Genomic DNA, 25,769 nt, shown 5'->3' with positions numbered 1-25,769 from the left:
GCTCTTTCAGTTTGACAGGTTTCTGGGGTGGAGGTATGTGTCTGTATTGAGGAACAGCATCAGAAATGATCTAAAATAAACTGTCCACAGAAAAACACACTGTATGTCGACAATAAATAAGTTTATCAACCTCAATTCTTGAGGTGTGTTTTTGTCTTTTCATATGAAACTGTTTTGCACTTAAATGAAGATGTAAGAAGTTCAAATGAGTTTAAGACATAAGGGCTTTGTAGGTCAGTGCAACATCTGAATCCAACAGTATTATTAGGCATAAAAACAAGTTTATGGCTGTTTGTGTGTCTCCATGTGGACAATTTCTACTTGTACCTGTAGTTCCCCCAACTGGTCGCGGCCTGGCAGACGAGGGGAGCTCATCAGCATAGAGGCCCCTGCTGGAGTACAGGCTTTCTGGCTGAAGCTGCTCACATTGGACGACTGTTTCTCCTTGTGGCAGGCAGCTCGAGCCATGGCCCTGCCTGAAACACACAGAAAAGTATTTCCATTCACCTGGTTGTGATTTAATTAAAAATCTATTGTGACAAATTAATTGCAATTCTTCTCAGCTGCAGTCTCTACGCTATCATATTAAAGGAGCCTTTAAAATATGGAACATCCAACTCAGCAACTTTTCTACAAATACTGTGACAACATGGACTTCTGCTGGTGTCGACCGTCAGGTTAAAGACCAATCACCTACTTAATGGTTAAGCAATCTAATGAAAATGCACTGATATGGAACATGATGCATATCATTTTAGTATGCGTGAGGACAGACATTTCATACTGTGTATGTTGTGGCTGTTTGCATGCATGACCATACACCCTGATTCTGCAGTGTCTTTTACTGCGTGTGGTACAAGATTTAACTTAGTATAGTCATACCAAGTGGTTGATAGCTGCTGCTGATACTTTAATTCCACTGTGCTCAAATTCCTGGTGGTGATAAGTTGTTTGACCACAAATACACCAGTTAGGTTCCTTTGGCTGCTCTGCTTTGAATGGTCTTCATGAAAAAACCTGCTTAAACTCTTGGCGCTGTGCCTGCACAGTGTGTGTATCTGTGTTATGACATGAACGTGTGAGTGTGAATGGGTGCCTTGGTCTTTTTGGAGTGAGTTAAGAGACCACTGCTTGGACCTGATCCATTAAACCAATAAAATAAAGATGACTCTTATTCCTTATTCATGAGGCCCAATTCAGTGGATGCTCCTAAAGGAAAACATTCCCACTGGTAAAGTGGTGGAAATCCGGTCGTTCTGATCAATAAGAAATAATGTCGGTGTAGGAAGAAGCGAATGTCAAATATGCATATTATTTATTAATTTATACATGAATACTCAATTTTCATGGTCTGCTCTACTAACCTTGGTGTCAGACCTTGGATAGAAGCAGGGGACATGCTTAGCTCAGTGAACCTCTGGAGAAAACAAAAGGAAAGACACACAGCGCTTAAGAGAAAGTGAGAAACAATAGTAATGACAAACACTGTATAACAATATAATCTACTTATAAAATATTCACAAATTGTATATGTATCAGCTTTTATACTGTATTCAGATATAGCAGATATAAAATAATATTCCAATTAATGCAAAGAGAGCTCACAGTGGATGTTGATATTTCTTATAAAAGCAAAGCAGTACTGTGCCTACTGCCATGTACAGTAGGGCTGAACGATTTTTGAAAATAATGTAATTACGATTTTTTTAAACAAATATTGCTATTTAATATGCATTTAATTTTTAAGCTCTACTTTCTGTATTATTCAAAATGGTAAGCAGTAAATCATTGTATAGAATGACCAACACAATATTAGATAGATTAAACATACACTGTCTTTCTTGTGGGTCAGACCTATGTTATGATGAAATTAGCAGGAATGGATGAATTGCATGAATTATTATTATGAGCAATGGTGGAGAAGAAGTATCAAATTTTAATAATATGAGAAATATAATTTGATAGTCATGTCATGGCATTAAATATTATGATATAATATCATCAGGTCGGCCTACCTACAGCCGACAAAAAAACCCACAGTTCAACCACCAATTAATGCGTCCTTATATCAGGTCAAATCTCCTAGGAGATCTTTCTATATCCCAGTAAGCAAACAAAAATACTCAGTTTGCGGTTCAATTCAAAAGTTGGCCAACAAAAATAAAACCAAGTGACGCCTCTCGTGTTGAAAAAGACAAGCTTGGTAATTCTCTGACAACACCGGAGACCCCCACAGCCTCCCATGCTGGTAAGCAGCGTACTGGCTGTAACCAGACTGTAACTTGGGACAGACTGGGCCTCTTTCAGACTTGTGCGTTTGGTTTGAAACGCCATTTCACATTCATATTTCCTGAACTGACTGGTGGCTGTGTGTGTGACGAAGGCGCCGATCGCCACACTACGCTTACCTTACTACACGTGTATTTCCTGTCCTGTCAGCTTCTGTCAAGCTTAAGGCCATTGTACAACAAGTCAAGGTACAGCGTAACGTACGAAGTTGATGCTTTGTCTACAGAATGCTTTACTCTTCGGTGTCATGTGACCAGAGTGTAATGCAGCCTTTGCGATTAGAAAATCTTGTTTTATGACACTGCGATAAGATCACAATTAATCGTTCAGTCCTACAGTACATAATTGGGCAGTGGGGCTCACTTCATATACTGTAGAAAATGCTGATCTTTCTACCAAGCATGGTTTTGTTGGATATCCTTCTTTTTTACAGCTGACCTTTTACAGCATATTAAAGCACTGAACCATCAAAAGCAGAACCAGCAAATAGCTTTTTATGGCTCCACTGCCTACTGTTATGTCTCTTTTTATGTTTGTCACCTGGGGTGAACACCAGTGTTGGACTATAACGGAGTAGTGATTAATGTATGTTGATAGCTGTAAAATGCATTTAAGTATACATTTTAAGAACACAATTGACAAGTTCAATTAATTAATCTACAGTCAAGATAAGAATATGTTTAGTTTTAGTACCATAAAACAACATAAACAAACCATGAAATACTATACAGTACTTATTTTATCCAATGAGAGGGTGCAATGCATGGTCGCATCTGCAAAAAACTAGACAGCATCTATTCTATCTAACTAATCTATTCTGAATGATTTAATGGTCAAAAATCTTTACAGCTCCCTTTAACGCTAATATAATGCTCTGCTAACTCACAACTTATCACATATAATGCCCATGGGTACTGAAAACCTTAAACATAATTTACCTCAGCTCTTATTTCAAAGAAGGGGATAAGCTGTAGATAACTTCTACTTTTTTTTCTTGGCAACACCCGTAACATGAGACACTATGAACACAGTTTGTTGCTCATGCACAGTATTCTTCAAGTTTAATGTGTTAACAAACTGTAGCCCTGCTCAACTGGCCTTCTCTTCTCTCCTCTAAATAGCCTGAACATAAATACAAAAACAAAAGCAAACACTGGGCCTGTTATTCCAGCAGCCGTCAGAGCAGTTATATGACTGTACCTTCTTTGAAACCAGCCTATACTGACAGGAGCTACTGCAGACCGAGCATACGCAGGGCATATTACTGTAGAGTCTTAGCTGACAGGGGTTGTAAGGTTGTAGCTCCATGGGGGCAACAGATGGAGGAATACTTAACTGATTAGTTTGCTAAGAGGACACGATTAAACTTTAAGCTATAGGCTTCATGCTGGGAATGAGCTGAAAAAACCTTGAGAAAGGGCGGAAATAGCGAATACAAAGGATTTTACACGTCTGTTTTGCTGTTCTGCTATTACAAATTTAAACAGGGAGCCTATTTCTCTTAATCCGTCCCCAGATTAGTGAAATAAAATGATGAAATACATTTTACAGGAACTTAAACTAATCATTTTGTTCAGTGCAACATGAAAGCAGTATGAATTTATGTTGGCTTTATGGTTAATGCTCCTGTAGATATAAATGCCAGGGGCGGCTACTTACACCAGGGAAAGGGCCAAGAGCTTGGTAGGAGGGACCCCAAGGTCTGGGGCCACGTCCTGGAGGGCTGGAGCCAGAAGGGTTGGCATTGACCCCTGGGAGAGTGATCCCTGCAGTGCTGCCCTGAGAGGTAGGCGACACTAGGGCAAAGGCATCGTCCAGCAGGGAGTGCATTTGCTGCCGCGCCTCCTCAATGGAGGGCTGTGGGGGCAAGTAGGGAGGTGGGGGAGGGGCATGGCCTGGAGGAGAGGAAGTGGGACCAAGGAAGACGTCATCGGTGGGGGAAGGGCTCCTGTGAGGGGATCCTGGGCCTTGGTCAGGGTCCGACTGCAATAAACACAACATATATACATACAGTTAAGTGACATAGAGGTTATACAGCCTGTGCAAGATTGTACAAATGTCATGGTTCTCCACTGCTACTCACTACGTAGGCCACATTGTTGACTCCAGGACACTTTCTGTATGCAGCATCACTGTCTTCAGTGATCAGGTGATCTTTGTCTGCTTCCATCATGCCTCCATTCAGCTGCTCCTTCATCCTCTGTTTGGGAGAGCGTCTCCCCCGACCACTGAGAAAGAATGGGAGAAATGTCTATTCATCAATTTATAAGTATTTTGTATTTTATTAAAAATGTAGTCAGCCCCACACACCCAAACTGCATACACAGACCAACTTGTCCACCACCAACCCAAATAAGTGCAATGACCCAAAACATGAGCCCTAACCTCTTCTTGGATCCCATGAAGATGGAGGACATCTGGGCATCCGGGTCCAGGATCTTATCGATCTGTATCTGTGCTTTCTGATAGATGCGGTCCTGGTCCTTCGCCTCTCCGAGGCCACTTGTCATGTCATCCATGGTGGGGAAGTCGTAGTGGCCCTTCCTCTTGGCACGCAGACGAATCTTGTTACGATGGTGCTCTATCTCTGACTTGTGCCTCAATGCCACCTGAATCTAAGGGGAAAATGACCTCATTAGACATCAGCCTTCAAATATGAACTGATAGACTGTAGATGTTAGACAAACCACAAGAACAACGGCAGCATCAGACAATAAATCATTTTCTGTATATTTTAACCAGTGAATTAGAGAATTTTATTTTCCAAAGGCCTTACAACGCTGTTATCTGTTTCTATTAAGTCTTCTTTATTACACTGATAAAAGTGACTGAAGTCTTTGATTTCTCTGTTCCAGTTTGGGCTTGAAATGCTGTAATTTTCTCACGTAATAAAGACGAAAATTCAACAGGATCAGATGACAGTGTTGGCTGTCCTTCGGGAGATAATTTACAGTGTGTGTGTGTTTTCACAGGTAAGGTTGAATAAGTAAATGATTCACCTTTTTAATCCAAACCAAATTCTGCGTTTTTCCAGTTTGAGGAATGTCTAAAATGCCAGTCACTCGAATTGTTCCCTCACCATTAGCAGTCTTTCATACTTTAGAAATAAACAATGTTTATACATTATTAATTCATTAATAATTCATTTAGTTGCTAAAGAAAGTTTTTGCCAAAAGCAAACCTCTTTATTGATTTGGTTGGGGTCAGAAACTTTGCCATTGATGGGTGGGCTGTGTAGAGGTGGGACAGGCATGGGCTGCATGGCGATAAGCTGGACTTTATTGGGGAGTCTCCTGCTTGCATCTGTGGCACGAGACATCCGATCAACATGTTCAAAGATGGAAGCTGATGACAGCTGCTCATTTGTACCATTCATAGGAGGAGGACCTGAGGAAGGAAGCAGATAAACAGAAGTCAACAAAGTGTAGTCACTGCAAGTCTAAATGTTAATGTTGACTTAAGCTAGGGGACAGAGCACTACTGCGCAAGGATATCTCTGAAATATGACTTATAACAAAAGCGTGGAGTAAATGTTTCCGGCAGTAACATGAAATGAGCACTGAATTCTATTGCAAAAGCTAAACTTCGCTTCAAACAATGGCTTTGCTTTTGTTTGTGAAGCTGATTGTCTCTACACTGTGACTGACATTTCAGCAGCCATGATGGATGGTGAGAACAGGCCGAGCACAAAACTACCACAGAAACAAACAGACAACACACAGACACAGCTGCTGGAGGTCAAGACTGAGGTCTACGGGGACACAAAGAGAACAAACTCTTACCAATTCTATTCTTGCCTGTAAAAAAGGAAAAGGAATTTTATTGAGGTGAAGGAGATCAAATAAAATCACCTAAGACAGACATAGTTACTGTATTGATTGAGTGCGACTTAAACTCTTAGAAATGAAAAGAAAAATAAAGGGGAGAAGCAAAGAGAGAGGGAAAGGCAGCAGCTGATTAAAGCTTCTCGTCTGTGAAGTTCATTAATCAGAGAAAGGAAAGGAAGGAGCTACTTCTGATGAGCAGAACGCACACAGATCAAAACACAGGCAAAACGAATGATGCTACATTGCATAATGCTAAGTGTGTCTTACATACAACCTACTTATAAACATTGTGGCGCAGCATATACAGTTCCAGGCGGAGATTAATCAATAACAAAACAGAGACCATTCCTCTGTGGGTGAGTCAGGCTGTAGTCTTTGTGCCTGACTGCCTCTGGCTCCAGCACGTAGTCACTGAGTGGCAGAGCAGGCTTGAATCTATCAACAAGCTGTCAGATAGAGTAACTTCAGAAATATCTCCCCCACTCCTATTCCCTTCTCCCTCCTCTCGCTGGACTTTTTTTGACCACCAGTAGAGTTCCTACCAGGTGTTTCTTTTACCCTCACTGTTCCTCTCTGTAATCTTTATGTCACTGCTTGGGTTGACGCTGCACTTTTCCTCAGTCTTTCTCTGCTTTATCTTTTTTTTCCACCACTTGACTGTCTCCTCTGCCCTTAGTCTGACCCTCCTGTCAATCAATAATGGCAGCTTGAGTTGCTTTCTCTTTATCTCTTTAGGTCTGCCCAATCCCTTCAGCTTCCTCCGTCCCCTCCCCCCACATATTTGCTCTCTGTGTTTGGAGGAGTGATGTGAGTGTTGCCAAGGCCACTTGCCATTTAAAACATTGATGGGGACCTTACGGGTCTGCTTGCTGTCGCTGGGTGTGGCGTGGGCTCTGAGGTTCTCAGTTGATTCCTGCTCACTGGAACGCTCACTTACTACCGAGTCACCGTCGGACGGCGAGATCCTACCCGGAGAACACGAACATGAACACACACACACACACACACACACACACGTATAATTAAGAACACGTTACATGCTGAAATGCCATGTGTAAACTCAGAAAGGTAAAAGGTGGGGGGTTTTCTTCTAAGAAATGTTAATATGATTTAAAGCTTGTACTGGAAAATGTGTGTCCTTGAAAGTATTTCCAAAGGCAGAATTATGACATTCTCAATTCATTTGTTCTTAGTAATAAGTGAGGAGAAACAACCAATGTCAATCCCAATAACGCATAACTCCTTTACTAATGTTTAGATGTTGTCTTTTGTTCAGGACAGTTAGGGGGAGATGGTGGTAATGGTGTAAAAATTCTCCTGAACACATTATTACAATGCAAAACTGAAAAAACTCAAAATTATAATTTAATTATTAAAGCAGGTAAATACATTATGTGTATGTTATCATAACTTAATATAAGTTATATAGACAAACTGACAGAATGCAAGAGCAATAGAAGATCCCTCACTGTCTAGCGCATAAATAATTGATCTGAGGATCTGTCAAAAGCTTTTTGTCTGGATGACTGACCCAAATGCGGTGAGTGGAAAATCAGAGTGATGGGTAAAAAAACAAGCTCTATGAAATATCTAAATAAATATCTGAATATCTGTATTGGGTTGATGATTAAAACCAACTGTGAGTAAAGAGTGAGTTTTATGACCAGGTGCTGGATAAAGAAAAACTAATCAGACCTCTTGACCATCACTAAGCAAAACACTAGTTAAATGAACTAGTAATGTTAATTCAGGTCCTCTTTTTGGTACTGTTTTTCTGTTACGTAACTTTATGACAGCATGGCCTATATAGACATAACCTGTAATTTAATGTTCTCAAAGAACTCATCATTAACAGTTTTCCCTGTACCATGAAAAAGCACTGACCTCTCTCGCCTCCGACCGCTGCGGGATGCCTTGGTAGAGGAGGCTGAGGTTTTGGATATGGGAGTGGGGATCTCGCCGTTCTCAGATGGAGTGAGGCCCTCTTTAATGGACATGGGCAGGGGTCCAGGGCCAGACCCTGGCGGAACAGACTCCTGAATCACCATGACATCATCCTTACTCTGCTGGCCAAGGTGCAGCTTGGCAAAGTCAAAGCCTTTCACACTGGGAGCCTGCAACTGAGGACAGAGGCAGAAGAGAAGGAAAGACAGGAGGTTTAAGGAACAAAGGAATGGAAAGAAAGGTGGAAAGACATATGGGAGGAATTACAGAGGTCCGAGAGAGGGTGTGAGTAAAGATCAACAAGACCATGTATTAATAATACTGTGTATTAATGATATGTAATTGTAATAATTTAGTGTTAATCATCTTTAAGTGGAATAATATTTTAATAGGACATTGCTGCATGATGACATTAATCTGCAGTTTAAGCCACGGTGGCAAATAGTTTAGAAAGTGAATAGATGTCCAGGAGGGACACACACACATTAAGGGACAGGAAGAGATGTCTGGGAACATTGTGCTGCTTGCTTTCATTTGAGGTGGTGAGGGACGGAGGCTGTAGATGGAAGCAGTGAGACTATTTGAGTGTAAATCCCTCGGGACTTTCCAACAGCAAAGGAGTAAAAACAGGATGTCAGATCTCAGTATGTGTGCTTGCAGTTTGTGAAACTCTGGTCTTATGACACTGAATTGTGTATACAAGGGGACAGAAGAGTGACATGAGATGTTTCTGTTAATTATACGTACACTCACTGAGTTTATTAATGCAAAATGTCTGGCTTAGAAGAGGCATGTTGGTATAAAACTGCTAATCCAGTGTCATGTTGCTAATCCAGAGAGAGAGAGTGTGTGTAATGTGTTTGTCTGTGCTGCTCTCCACGGCACATAAACAAGGCCAGTCGGGACAAGTGAAAGCAAAAAGCTGGAGCTGAAATAGCGAAAGAAAACACACAGCTAGTCATGTACTCACTAATTACAACTTAGCCTGGTCTAATTGTAAATGGGGGAATCGTAACAGTTGACACATGCAAAATGACATCTATAAATCTACTACTTCACAACATATTGATACTATATATTCCATAGGATCTCAAGGCTATAAACACACCACTATTCCAGTCCACAGGGAAGTCCACCATAATGTGTAATACTGGATTTTCTGTGTCTAGACATTACAACTGTGTAAAGGAAGATCCTAATGTCTATTGACAAACACAAGAACTAGTCTCTATGGCTACTGAACAATATACCTCTGCCATTGATTTCCTTCCTTTAGTTAACACTTTCATTTTGTCTTCTTTCTCCATCTCTCCTGTTTTCATTATCATTGCTTTCCTCTCTTGTCTCCTTTGCTCATCTGGTTTAATTCCTTTCTGTTTAAAGCTCTCCCTTTCCTGATCTTTGTCCTCATCTTCGTCCTCCTCCTCTTCTTCTTCTTCTTCTTCTTCTTCCTCCTCCTCTTCTTCTTCCTCCTCTTCTTCTTCTTCTTCTTCGTCCTCCTCACTGCTCATACTGTGTTTGCTCTTGAGAGGAGCTGGTCTCTAAGCAGAAGCAATGGTGAATAGCATAAATACTTTGAGGGATGATACTATTGTCTCTGTTTCTTACATATCCCAAAACTCAAAAGCTGGACTATTAACTGCTGACTAGTGTTGTTATTTATATAACTGTGCAAGAATTGAACAACTACTATTCAGACAGCAAACACACACATAAACTAAGTATCTGCTATATCTTCTAGAAACCACCAGACACTGCTCTGTACCTTCCCTCTTTTAACCTCCTCCTCCTCCTCCTCCTCTTCCTCCTCCTCCTCCTCCTCTTCTTCTTCAAACTCCTCTTCCTCTTCCTCATACTCCCCCTCACTAAACTCTATGTCCTTTTTAGTTGGAGGGAGTATCTGGTGAAGAGAGGTCCTTGATTCTCTGAATGAGGTAGTAGACTGAGAGAGGGGGAGTGATGTTAAGTGACAGATGATTGTGTTAAGCAGAGAAGTCAGGGTAAGTCATAGTTACTTCTGCACATTTGATTCTTTCATTTAACCCAATGTGAAAGATCAGCCAGTAAGCTAACAAACACACACGCCCCACAAACAGGCTGGTATTTCTGTGTCAGCAACATCTAAATTCACGGATGAAAGAATCACTGGGACTAGACTGTGAAGCGGCAGTTGAGAAAAAGCTCTGCAGGTGTGTGCTACTTGGAGATCCAGTTACTGCTGTGCTACAGAGAATGCAAAGCTCTCTGCCACTGTTGTTGGTCATTGCAACACAGCAGAAATGCCACACGGCTGTGCACACCATACATGACAAACTTGGAACTGGAACAAAAGTTTATTCCCATCCCTTACATGAAAACAAAACAAAACAAAAAAGACCAAAACACTGCATGATAGCTGGGCTTTTAAAATGTTAGCTATTGGTAGTGATTTAAAGTATAAAGTTGCACTATTGTGCAGTTCACTGTGTGTCAAATTAATTGGTAAACTTTGGTAAAACTAACATCATATATATGAATATAATTCAGGGTCACAGAACCCTTTCTTGGTCTAAAGTTGACTGATGTGATTTTAGCAGACTACAGCATAGAGCATGTCATTTCATTATTGTTTAAATATATTAGTTCATCTGGATGTATGTTATGAGGGAGCAGCAAAGAGCAGAAGGAATCTTTCTTTGTCAATTAACTTTAGGGCAGAAGGCACATGTGCTTTAAAGTAAGAGAGAGGTAATACAAAGACAGGAAAAAGCCTCAGAGCAGTCAAATGGCATTGTTTCTATTTCAAGTCAAGGCAAAAAAAGAAGGAGAAGCTATTTGATTTTCACAAACTGGAAATAAAATGAGTATGTAAGGACATTTTGAATGAGATAAAAGAGCAGCCCATTTCATGAACTACCAGCACCATGACTTTTAATTCAGCCCATGTCCTCTAATAAGTATCTCTGGGATCATTAAAGTTTTACTAATCTAATCTAAAAGAAGAAATGGTCCAGTTCAGATTCTGCTCAGTCCTCCAGCACATCCGTGGCAATGATAGATACACCAAATTAATTAGCAATCCATGTGACAGTGGTCCCATCTTTCTGGCTCTCCACATCAGCTGCCTTGAACATTTCTGTGCAGAACACATAATGTTTGGGAAACTGGCTTGGACATTAACACAAGTGAACATAATGTAACACCTTAAATACATAGGTCAGCAAGTTGTGTGTGATATGTACAGTAATGTGTACAGTAATGTACATAACAGTGATGTGATTATCACTGTCCATCAACCATGGGCCGCCTTTTTTAGTTGAACTTTTCTTAAATTAGATGTGCTTTCTTGCTGAGAGTTTGATGAGAAGATCAATACCACTTTCATATCTGGGAGGATTGCAGGGGGACACGGCTAGCCTGGTTAACACCAAAGCTACAAAATATGCCTATCAGCATCTCTAAAGATCACTAGTTAACATTGTTAAATCTGAACACTAACTGAAATTTTTAACCACAAACTGTGTTTTACGGGGAGTTGCAGGTTGGAACTATTTCTCTCCCAAAAACGATTCCTATAACGTCGTAATATATAAAATAACACCTTAATTTTGGAAACCTACTGAAATACTGTTTTCTCTTCCTCATGAAGGATATTACAATTACTTTCAACTTACATATTTCACATATTTAAAGAATGAACTGTACATCTGAAATGACACTGAAACACAAACATAATGAAGTCAGATGTGAAGTCAGACATTGCACAACACTGATCAGACTCTACCTTCTGTCTCTGCTGGATAGAGGTCATGGCGTCGGGCTGGAACTCCAGCTTGTCTGTACGACACAGTTTCCAGTACAGGATGGAAATGATGACGATGACCACAAGGAGTGGAATCACCACCCCAATGACGATCCACATGTTGTTGTTCTCAGCGTCAGAGGGTGAGGACGCCACCTTCTCCACAGCTATAGACAGAGACATTGAGAGAGTGACTGTGAGTTTTTCATTTCAAGTTGAGCTTCATACACAAATGTTCACTATTGAGTCCTTTCATTTGAGTGTGTGGTTCAATATTTCAAGCATATTCTTTTATTCCCTTTAAGCCTATTTACAAACACCTCGGGAATGCAGCTAAACATGCAGTGTCGTTGGAATGCTGGCTCTTGTCTCACTGCTGTAATCTTCATGCAGACCTTCATTAGTTTTAATTAACTCATTTTATCCCTTGGGAAAGTACCATAGGAGAACACAGACTGCACAGAGACAGAACTCCCTTGAGGGGCTCTCATTAGGCCTTCTTCCCTTGTTTAGATTCTTAATGAGGAGGACAGTCTTTTGATACTATGTGTACAAGGAGAGGTAGTAAGGTCAAATGTTACTATAAACATGCAAAAGAACACATGAAGCCAGCAGTTAACTTGTATCCTTTTTTTTATTTCTTATTACGAGGTTGTAAACAATTTTCCTAATACTGTGCCCGTTTTTCTTTTTTTTTGTCACTATGTTTTAATACCTCCAACAGCTCTAATCAAGTGCAGCTACCTTGAAAACTTACTTTGGACTGTGCAATTCACATAACAAATTGCAAAAGGTCCTTGCAGTAAACGTATACCAACAAAACAACAATGGTAACAGTAACAACATTAAGGATACAATAATTATTCACAATAAATAGGTAAGTCCCTTCTTTTTTTGGTAAAATAACACATCTTATTAATCACTACATTGCTTTGTTGACCTCGAATGTTTTGTAAGAAGTACTCACGCTGTGCCAAAATGCCCTGGACACGATAACCCAAGATGATGGCAGCCCTTTGAACATCCAGGCTGTTGAGTAGGTTGGCTGCTTGAACTGCAAGCATCCTCTGACCACTGGGACCCTCCACAAAATACACTATCTCCAAGGGATGGTCCACACCCACCAGACGCCTCGTACTTACAACCTGTGATTAGAAAAGAAAAGCACAAAGGTACAGTGATTATTTGCCCGACCATCTACATGAAATCATGTGGAGTACGAATTAGAAAACTTATTTTTAACAGTTCAGATGACGCAAGAGTCACATGAAGATTTATAATATAACAGGTTTGGTCTGAACAAATATCCAATACTTAATAAGATGTAAGTCTTTGTCATCAAAACAGCTTTAATTAATCTCTGAATACTGTTATCCAAGTCTTGAATTGCTTGAGTTGAGCTACTGAGTATAAATATGTGATAAAAGAGATGGAAATCTGTTTCTTATAAATGTTAGGAAGTTTGAATCTGGCAATTGGCGAGATCACAGAAAATTACGTCTTAGTGTGACCTTCACTTCAATTCCAGCAAAATTAACATTAGTTGTGTGACGTGTTTTAACTTAGACTAGTGTTCGACCGATATATGTTTTTTTTAATGGCCGATGCAGATATTTAGAGAGCAGGGCGGCCGATGGCTGACATATAATGCCAATATCAAAACAAAGAAAAGTCATGTATAATTCCATTATTCTATGCAGAGTAAAATATACATGTAATTTTAGCCAGTAACGTGTTGTTTTAGATGAAATTCTTTGAATGAAACTTCAAAAAAAAAATTCATTGGGTTATGCTGTACATGACAGAAAGTGACTGGTGTTTAAATGGTGTTGTTATTGTCATTCAACTGCATAATTCTTGACAGTATAACATATATCAAAATGCTAGCCAGTAATGGTTTTAGTTTAGATCTGCTCATCTGTCATTTAGGCTGATATATCAGCCTTGTGAATGCAGGCATCTCAAAATGCCAGATATCGGCCCAATTAATCGATCGGCTGATTAATCAGTCTCTCGCTAATTTTGAGGTTTCCATCTGTAAATGTTTCCCGACCACAACATTTGAGTCTAATAGACAGTGCTCAAGCAACTGGAAAAGAGGTGCTTCCAAAAATGAACATAGGATCCATTGAAAGTGAAGCACTAGTCTCTCTACATTAAAAATGGAAAGTCTAATGAATGTCCTAATGTGCAATGTGTCACAATTTCAATAATAAAAATTACTTTTTAATGGACAGTGTGATCCCTAATTTTGTATGGAACCCTGCAAACGTTAATCATTTTTGAGTTTTTGTGACTGCAGAAACTTAAATTCAGGCACCAACTATGTGGCTTACTTAGTTGCCATGTGCTGTATTGAAACTTACTATACAAGTCCCCAGTGAAACATCCCAGTGAAACTACACATTCAAGGGCTCTCTCTCTGATCTGTCTGAATTGAAAAATAGCACTTACAGAAATAAATGTCTAATTTTATTGTATGTATTTCTATGTATTGTAACATCACATGTAACACCTAACATGACTCCTGTGTAGCTGTACTAGCAAGTCCTTTTAAATAACATGTTTCCATTATTTGGTCTATTACTTTGATGTATAACAAATGTATACATAAAAAAATATATATGATAGCACACTCATTATATATCAACTTGCGTTCTGTATTCCCATTTGAGTATTCACTGTTTAAATATTTCTCCATGTTGTCTAATATGTCTGTGTGTGTGCAGTCTCCCTCTGTGTGCCCTGAGGCGCATCACAGTCTGCTGTCTACATTACTGGAAAGAGTAAAGCGCAGGTCATGCATGGGTTGACAAAGAAAAACGGCTGGGCAGGCTCCCTCATCCAGAGTCTAACCCAGTCCATGCATGGTTATTAGAGTGGAAAGATGGCAGCGTGAATGTGTGTGTTATTGCATGACCACAACCCCTTCTTTTATCTGTCTAGGCAGACTCATAAAGTATTCTCATAGGTGACAACACCACACTGATTCTGTCATGACAGTCTAGGGCATCTGTCTGAGATATGTGCATGTATATGTGTGCGTGTGTGCAAGAGAGCGAGACAAAGGATTCTTCTTAAGTTCTGAGTCATCTCACTCTCATTATATCGCACACACACTCAGAGATGAGCGTTTTTGAAATGTAAAAAAAAAGAAAAAAGCAAAAGACATTCCAAACTAGCCTACCTAATGACAGTATTCTACCAAGGCTGGAATGAACACAAGCACATAATAAGACTTCTATGTATCACACATATTCATATTTGTTACTGTGAAGAAAAATATTATTTTGAAAGGTAGCAAGAATGCCAAAGCCTAAAATTAGAGATCTAAATTTAGCACAGAGACAGACACTAAATGTTCACCACCAATATGGTCCTCCATTCTCCTAAATTGCTCTGTGGGTTTTATGGAGACCATTTATGGAGGCAGAAAGGTCAGAAAGAGTCAGGCTGCTCTGCAGCAAAGGATGATATTTATCACTCTGACAGCCCCCCTGTTTAAAGACCACCATATGCAGTCAGACTTCATGAGAGATCAAATATGCATCTCTTGTCTCTCATAACAAGTCTCTTTATGTTTTGCTCTCCCTCTTCCACTGATTTGTGAATCTTTTACCTACCCGTCACTGTATCTCTTCCTCCATAATGCCTACCCTCTCAACAACAGACACACACTCTTAATCATCCCAACTGCAGGATAAGAAACAGAGGAAGAGAAACAATTAATAATTGATCTGCTCTTAGCAGCTCTGTGGCTCACATGAGCCATCAAGTAACAGGACCAGAGAAATGAGGAAGAGCAGAAAGAACAAGGACTCATGAGGTTGTGGTCTGTGAGTGGCTTGCCTCTGGCCTGAATGGGATGCTGTTGTCATGGAGACAGAGCCCTATCCTGTCTCCTTTGAGATGAGCAGAGCAGGTGTGGAGAGAACCCACAAAAGCTAGAGCCTGATTAGTAAAGCAGTAAGGCTTTCAGTGGTTACAAACACTGCAACGCTCACATAATGAGGCCTCAGTACTCAGGCAAGGTAGTTAGAGAGAACTTGCATCAGGGAATAATGATATAAATGGTACAAGGAAGGAAGCCTTTTTAAGATTTAGTGAGTAATCCATTAACAAACTTCCTGTTAAAGACTTTTGAAAGTTTTGTTCTATAATGAACAAGATATTAAACTAGTATTTCTATTGTATACTATATACTGTTTCCAGAGACAAATATTGCAAGCTTATCGTGAACATACACCATACAGTCTGGTATTGAGTTTTGATGAAAAATGTGACTGGTTTCTAATTTAGTTTAACTTATTTTGAGAAATTTTAAAAACAGACAGAATGTTGAAAAAAAGACGACAAGAACAGCAACTGAACGGTTCAAGATAAAGTCACTTGACTAAAGGCAACACATTCTGTAAACTTCTATTTCATACAAGTGAAATTATCTGCCCGACCATTTCACCCCCCAAAACTGACATGAAAATACAATACTTACATTTCTTGGTAGATTTTGCACCATATGTATTATCTTATCCAAAGGCTTACAGCTGTAAATACATCTAAGTACGGCAATAAATATATACATTGTACCTGAACACTGCTGTTTCCTATAGTGGTTGCTCTCCTTACACGTCTGACTAATCCCATTGCCTCCCCGAGTAACATGGCCACCCGACGCTCCACGCTGGCTTGGAAGGTCCTCTCATTCACTTTCTGGTCCAGCACACCCAGGAGCACTATGTACACAGACAACAGAAATAACACACAGAATATTGGCACAAAAAGGTCTCAAGTACAGTACCAGCTTTTCACCATGCCAAGAAGTGAAACAATGATACCTGTTCTGACCCAGGAGGAGCGAAGCAAATGGCTGGTGTTCAACTCTGGGTAATGGAAAGCTGTTGGAAAAGGTACAAAATAATGTTTGTGATGTGATCAGAATCAGAAAACACTGATAAAGCACCGGCTATTACAGTAAGTGAAATACGAGTAAGTGGAAATAGCTCAAATATAGAGGGACAACTCTGAGGTACTTACGCTCCGCAATCTGCAGTACTGGAAAGCCCATGTAATAGCTGAATTCCACAACTGTGAGCTTCATCAGAGCATTGCTGACCTCTGACCCCATCAAATAACCCCTTGAACTGCGCACAGTGAAGGTGATGTCCACCGGCTGCCTCACTAACCATTGTTCCTGATATTTAGGAGCGGCCATGGTGATGTTTACAATCTAAAACACAATCACACAGATATGTACTGTTCAGCAGACAGACGATAACGCAACAGAATGTACAAAACATTTTCCATTTTGCTGTTGATATAGTTTCTGAGAAAGCTTGTTTGTCTATTAAAGAGTTACAGTGAAGTTCATTATCTTAAGATCATTGGCACCAGTGACTGTTAAGTAGAACACAGAATTTAGCAGTTTTGGCAGGGGCACAGTTTGCTAGTTGTTCATAAAACATGCTGCAACAAATGCTTGGTTAATCCTTACATTTATTCCTACTAAATGACTATAATACAGGCATCAGTGTAATAGGATTACACAAAACTATTGAAGCCTACCAAGCACATAGCCAAATAAGCTCTTTATTAACAAACAGTAATCTTCCTTAATACTCAACAACTAGAGCATGAACCCCTTCAAGTGCACATATCCAAGAAAAGTATCCTGGGGTCTTGTACATGAGTGATGGTAAGGTGGACAATGAGGTCATGGAAAGGAATGAGCTGAGCTTGAAGGTGTCTGAACCCTTGCCTGTGGTCATAATCTCTGCAACAAGACCGAAAGACTGAGATTGTGGATACAGCTGGCCAAAACGAGCTTCCCTTGCTGGGTGTCTGTGCTCACAGGGTGCTTGGAAAGCCAAGAAAAGCCTGTAGTAGAATAGTCTCTCTTTTGTGTTGGAAGGAGCCAAGTGAGGTGATTTGGGCCTCTTATCAGAATGAAATCCAACAGTAAAAACTGGAGAATATGGATGGGGAGAGTGATTTCCAGATTACTATGCTTACCATGATATCGCCACAGAGACCTAATAAATGATGGAAAATGGATGGATGAACAGATTGAGCATGAATCTGATTGTGACAAATCAAACTAGTTTGTCACAATCAGAATTGAGGTCTTACAGAGAACAGTGATCTTAATAAACTAGTTTTCTCCTACTCCTCAGGCAACCATTTCTGCCGCAATTCATTTACCAAAGTCCAAAAGCCTCAACAACAGCTTTAGTTTACAAAGCAATATCCCAATAAAAGTCAGCCTGTGCTGCAGCAATCACAGTCATCCACTAGTTAAATGACTTGAGGCGGTGTCCAACAATCAAATGTCCAGCAATCCAAGTTTATTATTAAGATTTCTCTGTATGACAAAAAAGCTGTTTAGTTAAGCTAAAGCTTCCACTAGAGGTAAGCAGCTCTAGCAGACAATGGCTTTTATTCAGAAGGCTTGAGCTTATCAGTACATACAGTCATTCAGCTTTGAGGTGTGAAGCCACAATGAAATGCACCCTAATGAAAACATCTCATGCGAGGCTACTCATGCTTTCCTGCCTTCTGGTGTCACTCACATGCACTGTGAAGTTGGTTGACTCCTTTGAGCGCCGACGCACTTCTGCAAATGCCATGGTCAAACCTTTCTCAATGCTCTCACTGAAGTTGCAGAACCGCACATCTATATGACTGGGAACAAACTGCAGCACTGCATGAAGTGAAGACAAGGAGAGTTTTAGATCAAGTTTAAAAACTAAAGGTTATCACAGACAATTTAAATGTTGCTAGCAAGACAGCTTGCTGAAAGGTCATTTACCTGTGTGGATTTGATATTTACTGTCTGGTGTTGTCCAGTTAGGAGACACAGATAGGAAGCGGCGCACAGACCTTCGCAGAGCATTGACGACAGATATGGCTGTGTACACAACTGGACCAGACACCACCCGAAACACAAACTTTGGTGGGGGGTTCACAACCTTCACAGACAAAGCAGGATATATGACATAGACAGATCACACATTACAGTCATTCATTCCAAGTAAAGTGGCTTGTGTTATAAGCAGCTGATGTTTTTGAGAAGTCACTGCGGTCTTTGGATCTCGATGTGACTGCTCTCTGTGGTTTGTTTATCATAGAGCCACTGATATAAACTTGAGAAATGGTCTGGCCTTCATGGTTCATCTGCACCACTATAATGTAATGTAATGTAATGTACACACACACACACACACACACACACACACACACACACACACTGTATGTGATGTTACACGGCAGGTGATCCACTCCAGAATCACTAAATATTCTCTTTTACATTAAAATGTAACTATGCTGCCATTGCATTTCCTTCTTAATTGCCAAAAGATGGCTAACACCTTGCACAGCATTAGATCAAAATGAATTAAATATCTTAACCCCTGTTGAGATAAATTTACCTGTAGTTCCACTGACTTGTTGAATTCCCCTTTTAAAATATCTCTCACTTGAGATTTGGCATATCCAACAGTGGCCCCGGAAGGAAAGCCTTCAGAAGAACGCATAAGCATGGTTATTGTCTTATTCCATTATAAGTTATTTTCTGTAATATAATACAAAACATAATTGAAGGCCAAACTTACCAATTTCTACTAAATAATCAGGCTTTTCAAAGTTGCAGAGGTACTGTCTTGATGTCGGTGCTGTAGTTGTGGTGGTGGTAGAGATGATTTTGACACTAGTTGAGGCTTCAGTGGTGGCAGTGGTTCTACTTGTGGCTTGATGAGAAGTAGTGGTGGCAGTTGTAGTTGTGGGTACAGCAGAGACTGTATTAGCTTCACTGCTAGTTGAGATCAAGGTCACTGTGGCTGGGATGTCAACTCCATCTTCATACACCCCCTGATCACCCAATACGACTGGGGGGACATTCGATGTGGGTTCAGTTGAAACTAAAGTGACATTAAGAGTTTTTTCAGTTGTTAAAGTAGAGTCTTGGGGAGTTAGTTCTGTTGTACCAGCAGTGGTGTTGGCAGCAGGTTCAGTAGGAACAGGGGCGAAGGCTATGGTTACAGTTAAGACAGGAGTGGTGTGTATGGTACTCTGTGGGAATGACTCTGTAACAAACCAATGGACATCTGTCAGAGAAGAGGAAGACATTACATCATCTGGCAGCAATGGCGTGGCACTGAGTAGCATAGTTTCTATTAATACAGTTCTGTCCAGACCAACAGTTAGTGTAGGTGAAGACCAATCTGTGGTGGACACCTGACCACCCAAGGTGGAAGAGGAGGGATCAAAAAAATGGGTTGAGGTTATGGAAGGATCCAGAAATGGCTCAGTGGCATTAATGAGCTGAGGACTCTCCTCTGTGGTTACTACTATGGTTGGTTCATCATGTGGCTCAAACCCTGACAGGTCACTGGAGGACTCGTCTTCAGTCAATTTGGTATCATTAGTGAAGCTGCTGGTGGGTGTGATATTTGTTGCACTGATGGACACCACGGTAACATTCCCTCTATGTTCAGCTCCAGCGTCTGAACTGTTGTTCTCTTTGGTCAACTGAGTGGTGTAATACTCCAAGCTGTTCATGTCAGGTAAGAGGACATCTGTCGGTTGAATTGTGAAAGTATCGAGCCAATCTATGTCTGATGCATCAGCCATATCACTGTTAGCTGTGGGAGTAGGTTCCAGTGTATAGTGAGTTGTAGAGGAAAGAGAAATGGATTTTAGAGGAACAACAGTGCTGTATGTTGTCATGAGGCTGGGAGAAGGTGAGACATGAAGAGGATTCAAGGATGAAGGGGATATGCCCACTCTGGAAGGGAAAGATGTGTCATAGCTTTCTGTATAGTCCTCCAGATCATACGAGTCAGAGGGCACCTTGGTGACCAGAGAGTAATCCTCTCCATCTGAATTTAAGAATGACATTGTTTCCAAGTAGTCCCCAGACCCCCAGTCAAAGTCCATGGTGTTGGTGGGGTAGAAGTCCTCTGGAGAGATCTCTGTGGGTTTAGATGAAGGCGATGAAGGGTGGGGTGCAATGAAAGGCACATAGTAGCCAGGGGCCAGAATCTGATCTGGGTTGGGTAGCATGTTTATGTCACGGGGTGCTTCCTTTGCCTCCATGGGGGCACTGCTGGGGCTCAGCTGGTTCAAATCCAGTATTTTACTGTAAGATTCATCTGCCAGAGATTCAGCGAAATCTAGTTTAGGGGGCTCAAGAGGCTGACTAGGAAGTGAGGTCATGATTGCCAGTGTTTGCTCTGATGCACCCCCCAGCTGCTTGGTGAAAGTTTCTTTCTGCGCAGAATTAAGACCTAGCTGAGGTGTTGCTGACCTTGTAAAAGCAGAGGTGCTTATTGATGTTTCGGATATATTTGACTGAGGCTGGAACTGGGGAGAAGTTGGAGAAAGAAAGGAAGATTGCTGGGCCAAATTTGTTCTGGTCAGCTTCCAGTCCGTGGCAAGTTTAGCAGGTGCCTCAAATTGTGGACTAGACCCCAATACAGGTTCGAAGGGGTTTGATGATGGAGAGGAAATAGGAAGTGGTTCTTCTGCAAGGAGGTCACTTGCTGTGAAGGATTTTGAGTTTTCAGAATGTGTGATGTCAGCCGTCCTAACTTCATAGTTTGGTTCCAAAATGGATGGCAGGGCACCAGGTGAGTCTGTGCTCTCAAAGGCAGTATGATGTGAGGCTGGTAAGGCTGATGGTGATGACCTTGTTGAACTTGGAACATCTCCAAGAAATCCTATGTCGTGGTGTGAATTATCTGCAGTGGAACAAAGAATGCTTCAGTATTGAACGAAAGAAAGATGCATGGCTGACTTCAAACAAAGTGAATTACAGGCATAAAGTTGGGTTGCTTTTATTAACTGTTATCATTCACCCATCTTTTACTCACCAATATAGGGACCATAACTTGATTATAACTGAAAGTGACATTAGATATCTCAACTTCTAATTTCTGGAAAATTATTTAGAAAAGGTTATACATGATAACCTGTCTAAGATTTAATCAACTGTAATTTCATCACTTTTAGCAAAAATAGGACGGCCAAAAGGTTCAACAGAGAGGCAGGATGAGACCAAACATGACTTTGCACGGCATGCATCCTATTGGTCTATAACTAGACATAAACAACAATGGCATTACATCGGAGGGATAACTTTAGTTAGAACAAACTGTGTTAGGCTCTTTGGGCCCTAAATGACCAAAGGAAATAACTAGGGCTGTCGCGATACCGGCAAAATTGAAATACCGCGCTATTGGTCAAGCCTACCACGGAGGATGGCAAGCACTGCAACAACGGCAATGTTCATACTTTACACTTCAGTGCGTGTTAAATTAATAAATTAGTGCTTCAAAAGTTCCACTGTCACAAGCTCTGTTACGGTTCAAGGACGGACCACCATGGCCTGTACGTGACCCAACTTCAAACTTGGAAGCTGTAAGTGTTGCCGTGGTTTATGTTGTTTTACTGTTTATTTTAAAGGTTAGCTAACTTGGCGTTAGCATATTGTGCGGCTAATGTGGCTAGCAGGCTCTGCGATGTTGGACTAACGTTGTAATACTGGGGGCCAGTCGAGAGAAATTGAACGGTAAGCCTCATTTGAAGCTCACTAACTAACAAGAGTAGTGTGTCGGATGCCTGCAGCTCTTTTTCATGTTGCTTTCTGTGGAAATTTAGTTATAACGTTGCTACAGAGCAGTTGTTAGTTGTTGACAGCCAATTCTGCTCCGCACTAGTGATGGGCAGATCGATACTAAAGTATTGATATTTCTGATACCAACGTTTCCTGCTCTAGGATACTCATTTAAAAGGATCGATATCTGGAGTTAAAAGGATAACATTTGGAGTGAGTGTGTGTTTTATCATAAATATCTTACTGTCACCAGGAAGGTATAATTATACTGAACTACTTCTCCTTCCGCCTGTCAAAGTCATGCTTGCACTACGGCTCTGTGACGGAGTTTCTTTGAAACGAGCCACTGCAGCCCTTAACATTTCCCGCGATTTAATACCGATTATGGCGGACACGTCTGGCTGTATCTTAGCTGTGAAGGTAATAATGATGCTGTGATGTCTGTGCAAAGACAGTGAAATACTCTGGCAACACTGAAAACTTCGGTAAACATCTGAGATTAAGTAAAAATAATATGATGATGTTATGAAGTGGCAGTTCTGAGCAGGATATTTTAATTATAATTAAGAATATGACAGTAATTTGATGTCTTGTCATTATGCAGCTATTACTTGGAATTGGTAAGCCTACAGCCTACTTTTTATTTCCCTCATAAATACAGAAACACGGAGGTCACATTAAACTAAAAATAAAATATGTAAAAAGTATTGGAATCGCTATTGGTATCGGCAATACCAGCCTGGGTATTATTTGGTATTGGATCGTATACAAATTAAGGGGTATCGCATATAACTACTCCGCACCGCTGTGTGTGTGTGTGTGTGTGTGTGTGTGTGTGTGTGTGTGTGTGTGTGTGTGTGTGTGTGTGTGTGTGTGTGTGTGCATTGCTGCGGGATGTACATTGACTTGATAGACATGCCCTGAAGGTAACGATAAAGCTAACGTTACGTGTGAAAAAGACACTGTCAAACTACAAAAATTAGTTTTCTTGGCAATGTTGTTGACTAGCACTCAGCAGCTAGCTTGCTCCAACCATAAAGCTGCTGTTAGCGGTTCTCTGTGCAGTGAGGTGAGATTGGTGAGATCCAGACACTCTTACTATGCTAGATGGCACCAAATTACTTCATTAATGAAAAACACGATAATACCACACACATGTTGAGCCCCAACATATTGCAGAGGGGGAAATTACTTCACTGCGACAGCCCTAGAAATAACAAAAAATATTGGACACGCTCCCAAGGACATTTTATAGGATTATCATTCATCATGAAATTTGTCACTCTAAGACTGCTCTTCTCTGGAGCAGAAGTCACAGAGTGATAAACAGACTACACAGTACAGTAAGACACTTAATTTAATCTGCAGGAAAAAGCTTTTGTGGGTTTAGAGTGTTATTTGAAACCTTGGCCAATATTAGCTACAATCAATACTATCTTGACAGGTGGTTTTGTAAACTGCGAGTATTGATACAAAGAGGAATTTGAGATCAATGAAATCATTGCTTGGTCGTTCTGGTAGTCCTGGGCTTTTTAATCGATCACTCTAGGGAGAACATCTCCTATCCTTTTGTATGATACCTGACCTTGGACAGATGGGTGGTGCAATTTTCAATTTTGATCAAACTACACGGACAGAGTCTACATGAGCTGAAGGAAAAGGTACAGAATCATTCTTAAATAATTCATGGTTATAGACCTTTTAATAGTTTCATGTGCCTAGATAAGTTTGTCTCTTTCATATGCTTAAATGTGTTTCATACACTTTCCATAAGAAAAGTGTCCAAATCCCAAACAGAAGTTTCATGATTTTGCTTAAAGAAACCTTTACACACGGTTGCTCCACAGTGTTGTGACACACAAGCTGATGGCAGACAAACAGGACAGATAAAGAGAGATGAGTTAAGGTGCCTGCTTACATTAAAGGTTCTTTGGGTTACAGATCAAAATGAACCACAATGTGGGCATAGAGAGTTCACAAGCATAAACAAACCACATCAAAGAGAAAAGACACAATAATTCTGTTAAATAAGCTCAACTCAAACCGCATGTCTTGAATTTGTCCCTGACTGTAGGCCTTGAACAGAGCAAGACTTTAAAAGACACCATTACTGCCATTGCCAGAAGCAAGCCACCAACACCATCTACATAGTGACTCAGCAGCTCATACACACTTGAGAATAGCAGCAGAATCAGCTGAGGGAAGAGACTATTTTTAACACTGGAAGCACAAAACTGATAACTTATAAAAAACATCAACAAAAAAGAATATACTTCTGGAGCGTCATCTTTAATTTACTGCATCGCTTCTTACAAGAAGACGGCCTCTGGCTTGGCCCAGGGGAAAACTCCCAACTTAATTATAACCTACCCTGGTACCTTAATTGAGTCAACATGTTATTATAACAGAGCCCATTGGAAAGGAGTTGGAAAGGAAAAGCCAAGACTTTCTTCTCCAAACTGCCACACAACTACTCGTCTGCTGTGCCAAGTGTTTGAACCCCCAGGGACAGATGTATCACAAAGCTGGGCAGATGCACACGCTCTGGGCAGACCAAATAATGTTCTTAAACATTAAAAGGAGGATTTAGCTGCCTGTTCCATTCAGGCTCTTTATTGGTGGCCTGATTTCTCAGTTTTGTGGGAAAGTTAAAAATAATCACAAAAACAGAACATTGAAAGGAAAAGCCACCGCAGTTGATGTGCGGTGCTTTGTCAAGTCTTCTACAGCTAAATGTGAGAAAGATACTGGAATCATAATCTCAGAGCTCTGTCAGTCCAAGCAAAGTATGGACTCCCTGTTCACTGTAATATATTATATATGTTTTCAGTGATCAACTCAGCATTTTATTTTGCATTTGGCTCTAAAAAAAAACAAACATACATTTTAAATGCTACAGAAAAAAGAAGAATAAAGGAAAAGAACGGACAAAGACTATACAGATAAGCTCTACAGGAGACCATGTCTGTCAGAAGAACGTGCTGATGTTTGAGGTCATTCTGTGGTACATGACCCCAAAATGTCACCTCATCTCAGTACACCCATACACTGACAGACTAATTCATTTATAGTCACATTTAGGACAATTAAACATGCATGAATGGATGACAAAACATCCAGCTACTTAAGACAAAGACTATTATTGGCAGGTGATTGATGAACATGCTGATTATTGTACTGATGATGACAATTGTAAGAATGATGATGATGGTGATGATGATTATGATGGTAGTTAAGGACAAAGGACGAGGAACATAGACAAACAGAGAATACATAGCCAAACAAAAAAATCAACACTCTCTTTCACAATGAAGCACAG

The 25,769-nt window shown here is 40.5% G+C and overlaps 1 protein-coding gene across 4 annotated transcripts in view; it reads right to left on the bottom strand.

Moving 5' to 3' along the window:
* The window catches only part of si:ch211-1e14.1 (UPF0606 protein KIAA1549), a 42,531-nt gene that overhangs the window by 3,167 nt on the left and 13,595 nt on the right, over positions 1-25,769 (bottom strand). For 3 of the 4 annotated variants that reach the window (XM_046038011.1, XM_046038010.1, XM_046038012.1), the window contains exons 3-19: positions 19,449-21,575; positions 19,266-19,354; positions 18,647-18,806; positions 18,408-18,538; positions 16,876-17,068; positions 16,677-16,736; positions 16,429-16,574; positions 12,809-12,986; positions 11,824-12,008; positions 8,001-8,236; positions 6,948-7,081; positions 5,471-5,676; positions 4,675-4,904; positions 4,373-4,517; positions 3,949-4,272; positions 1,365-1,417; positions 328-476 (exon numbers count right to left, since the gene is read on the bottom strand). In XM_046038011.1, the coding sequence (XP_045893967.1) occupies positions 328-476; positions 1,365-1,417; positions 3,949-4,272; positions 4,373-4,517; positions 4,675-4,904; positions 5,471-5,676; positions 6,948-7,081; positions 8,001-8,236; positions 11,824-12,008; positions 12,809-12,986; positions 16,429-16,574; positions 16,677-16,736; positions 16,876-17,068; positions 18,408-18,538; positions 18,647-18,806; positions 19,266-19,354; positions 19,449-21,575 (4,746 nt within the window). Of the gene's footprint in view, positions 1-327; positions 477-1,364; positions 1,418-3,948; positions 4,273-4,372; positions 4,518-4,674; positions 4,905-5,470; positions 5,677-6,947; positions 7,082-8,000; positions 8,237-9,310; positions 9,602-9,825; positions 10,003-11,823; positions 12,009-12,808; positions 12,987-16,428; positions 16,575-16,676; positions 16,737-16,875; positions 17,069-18,407; positions 18,539-18,646; positions 18,807-19,265; positions 19,355-19,448; positions 21,576-25,769 lie in introns of all 4 variants that reach the window. The other variant, XM_046038013.1, reaches the window with a different exon arrangement.

The sequence above is a fragment of the Micropterus dolomieu genome, linkage group LG22 (genome assembly GCF_021292245.1).
Source record: "Micropterus dolomieu isolate WLL.071019.BEF.003 ecotype Adirondacks linkage group LG22, ASM2129224v1, whole genome shotgun sequence".
Lineage (NCBI taxonomy): Eukaryota > Metazoa > Chordata > Actinopteri > Centrarchiformes > Centrarchidae > Micropterus > Micropterus dolomieu.
Note: the sequence above shows the minus strand (reverse complement) of the source record. Positions and strands in the feature narration are given on the sequence as shown.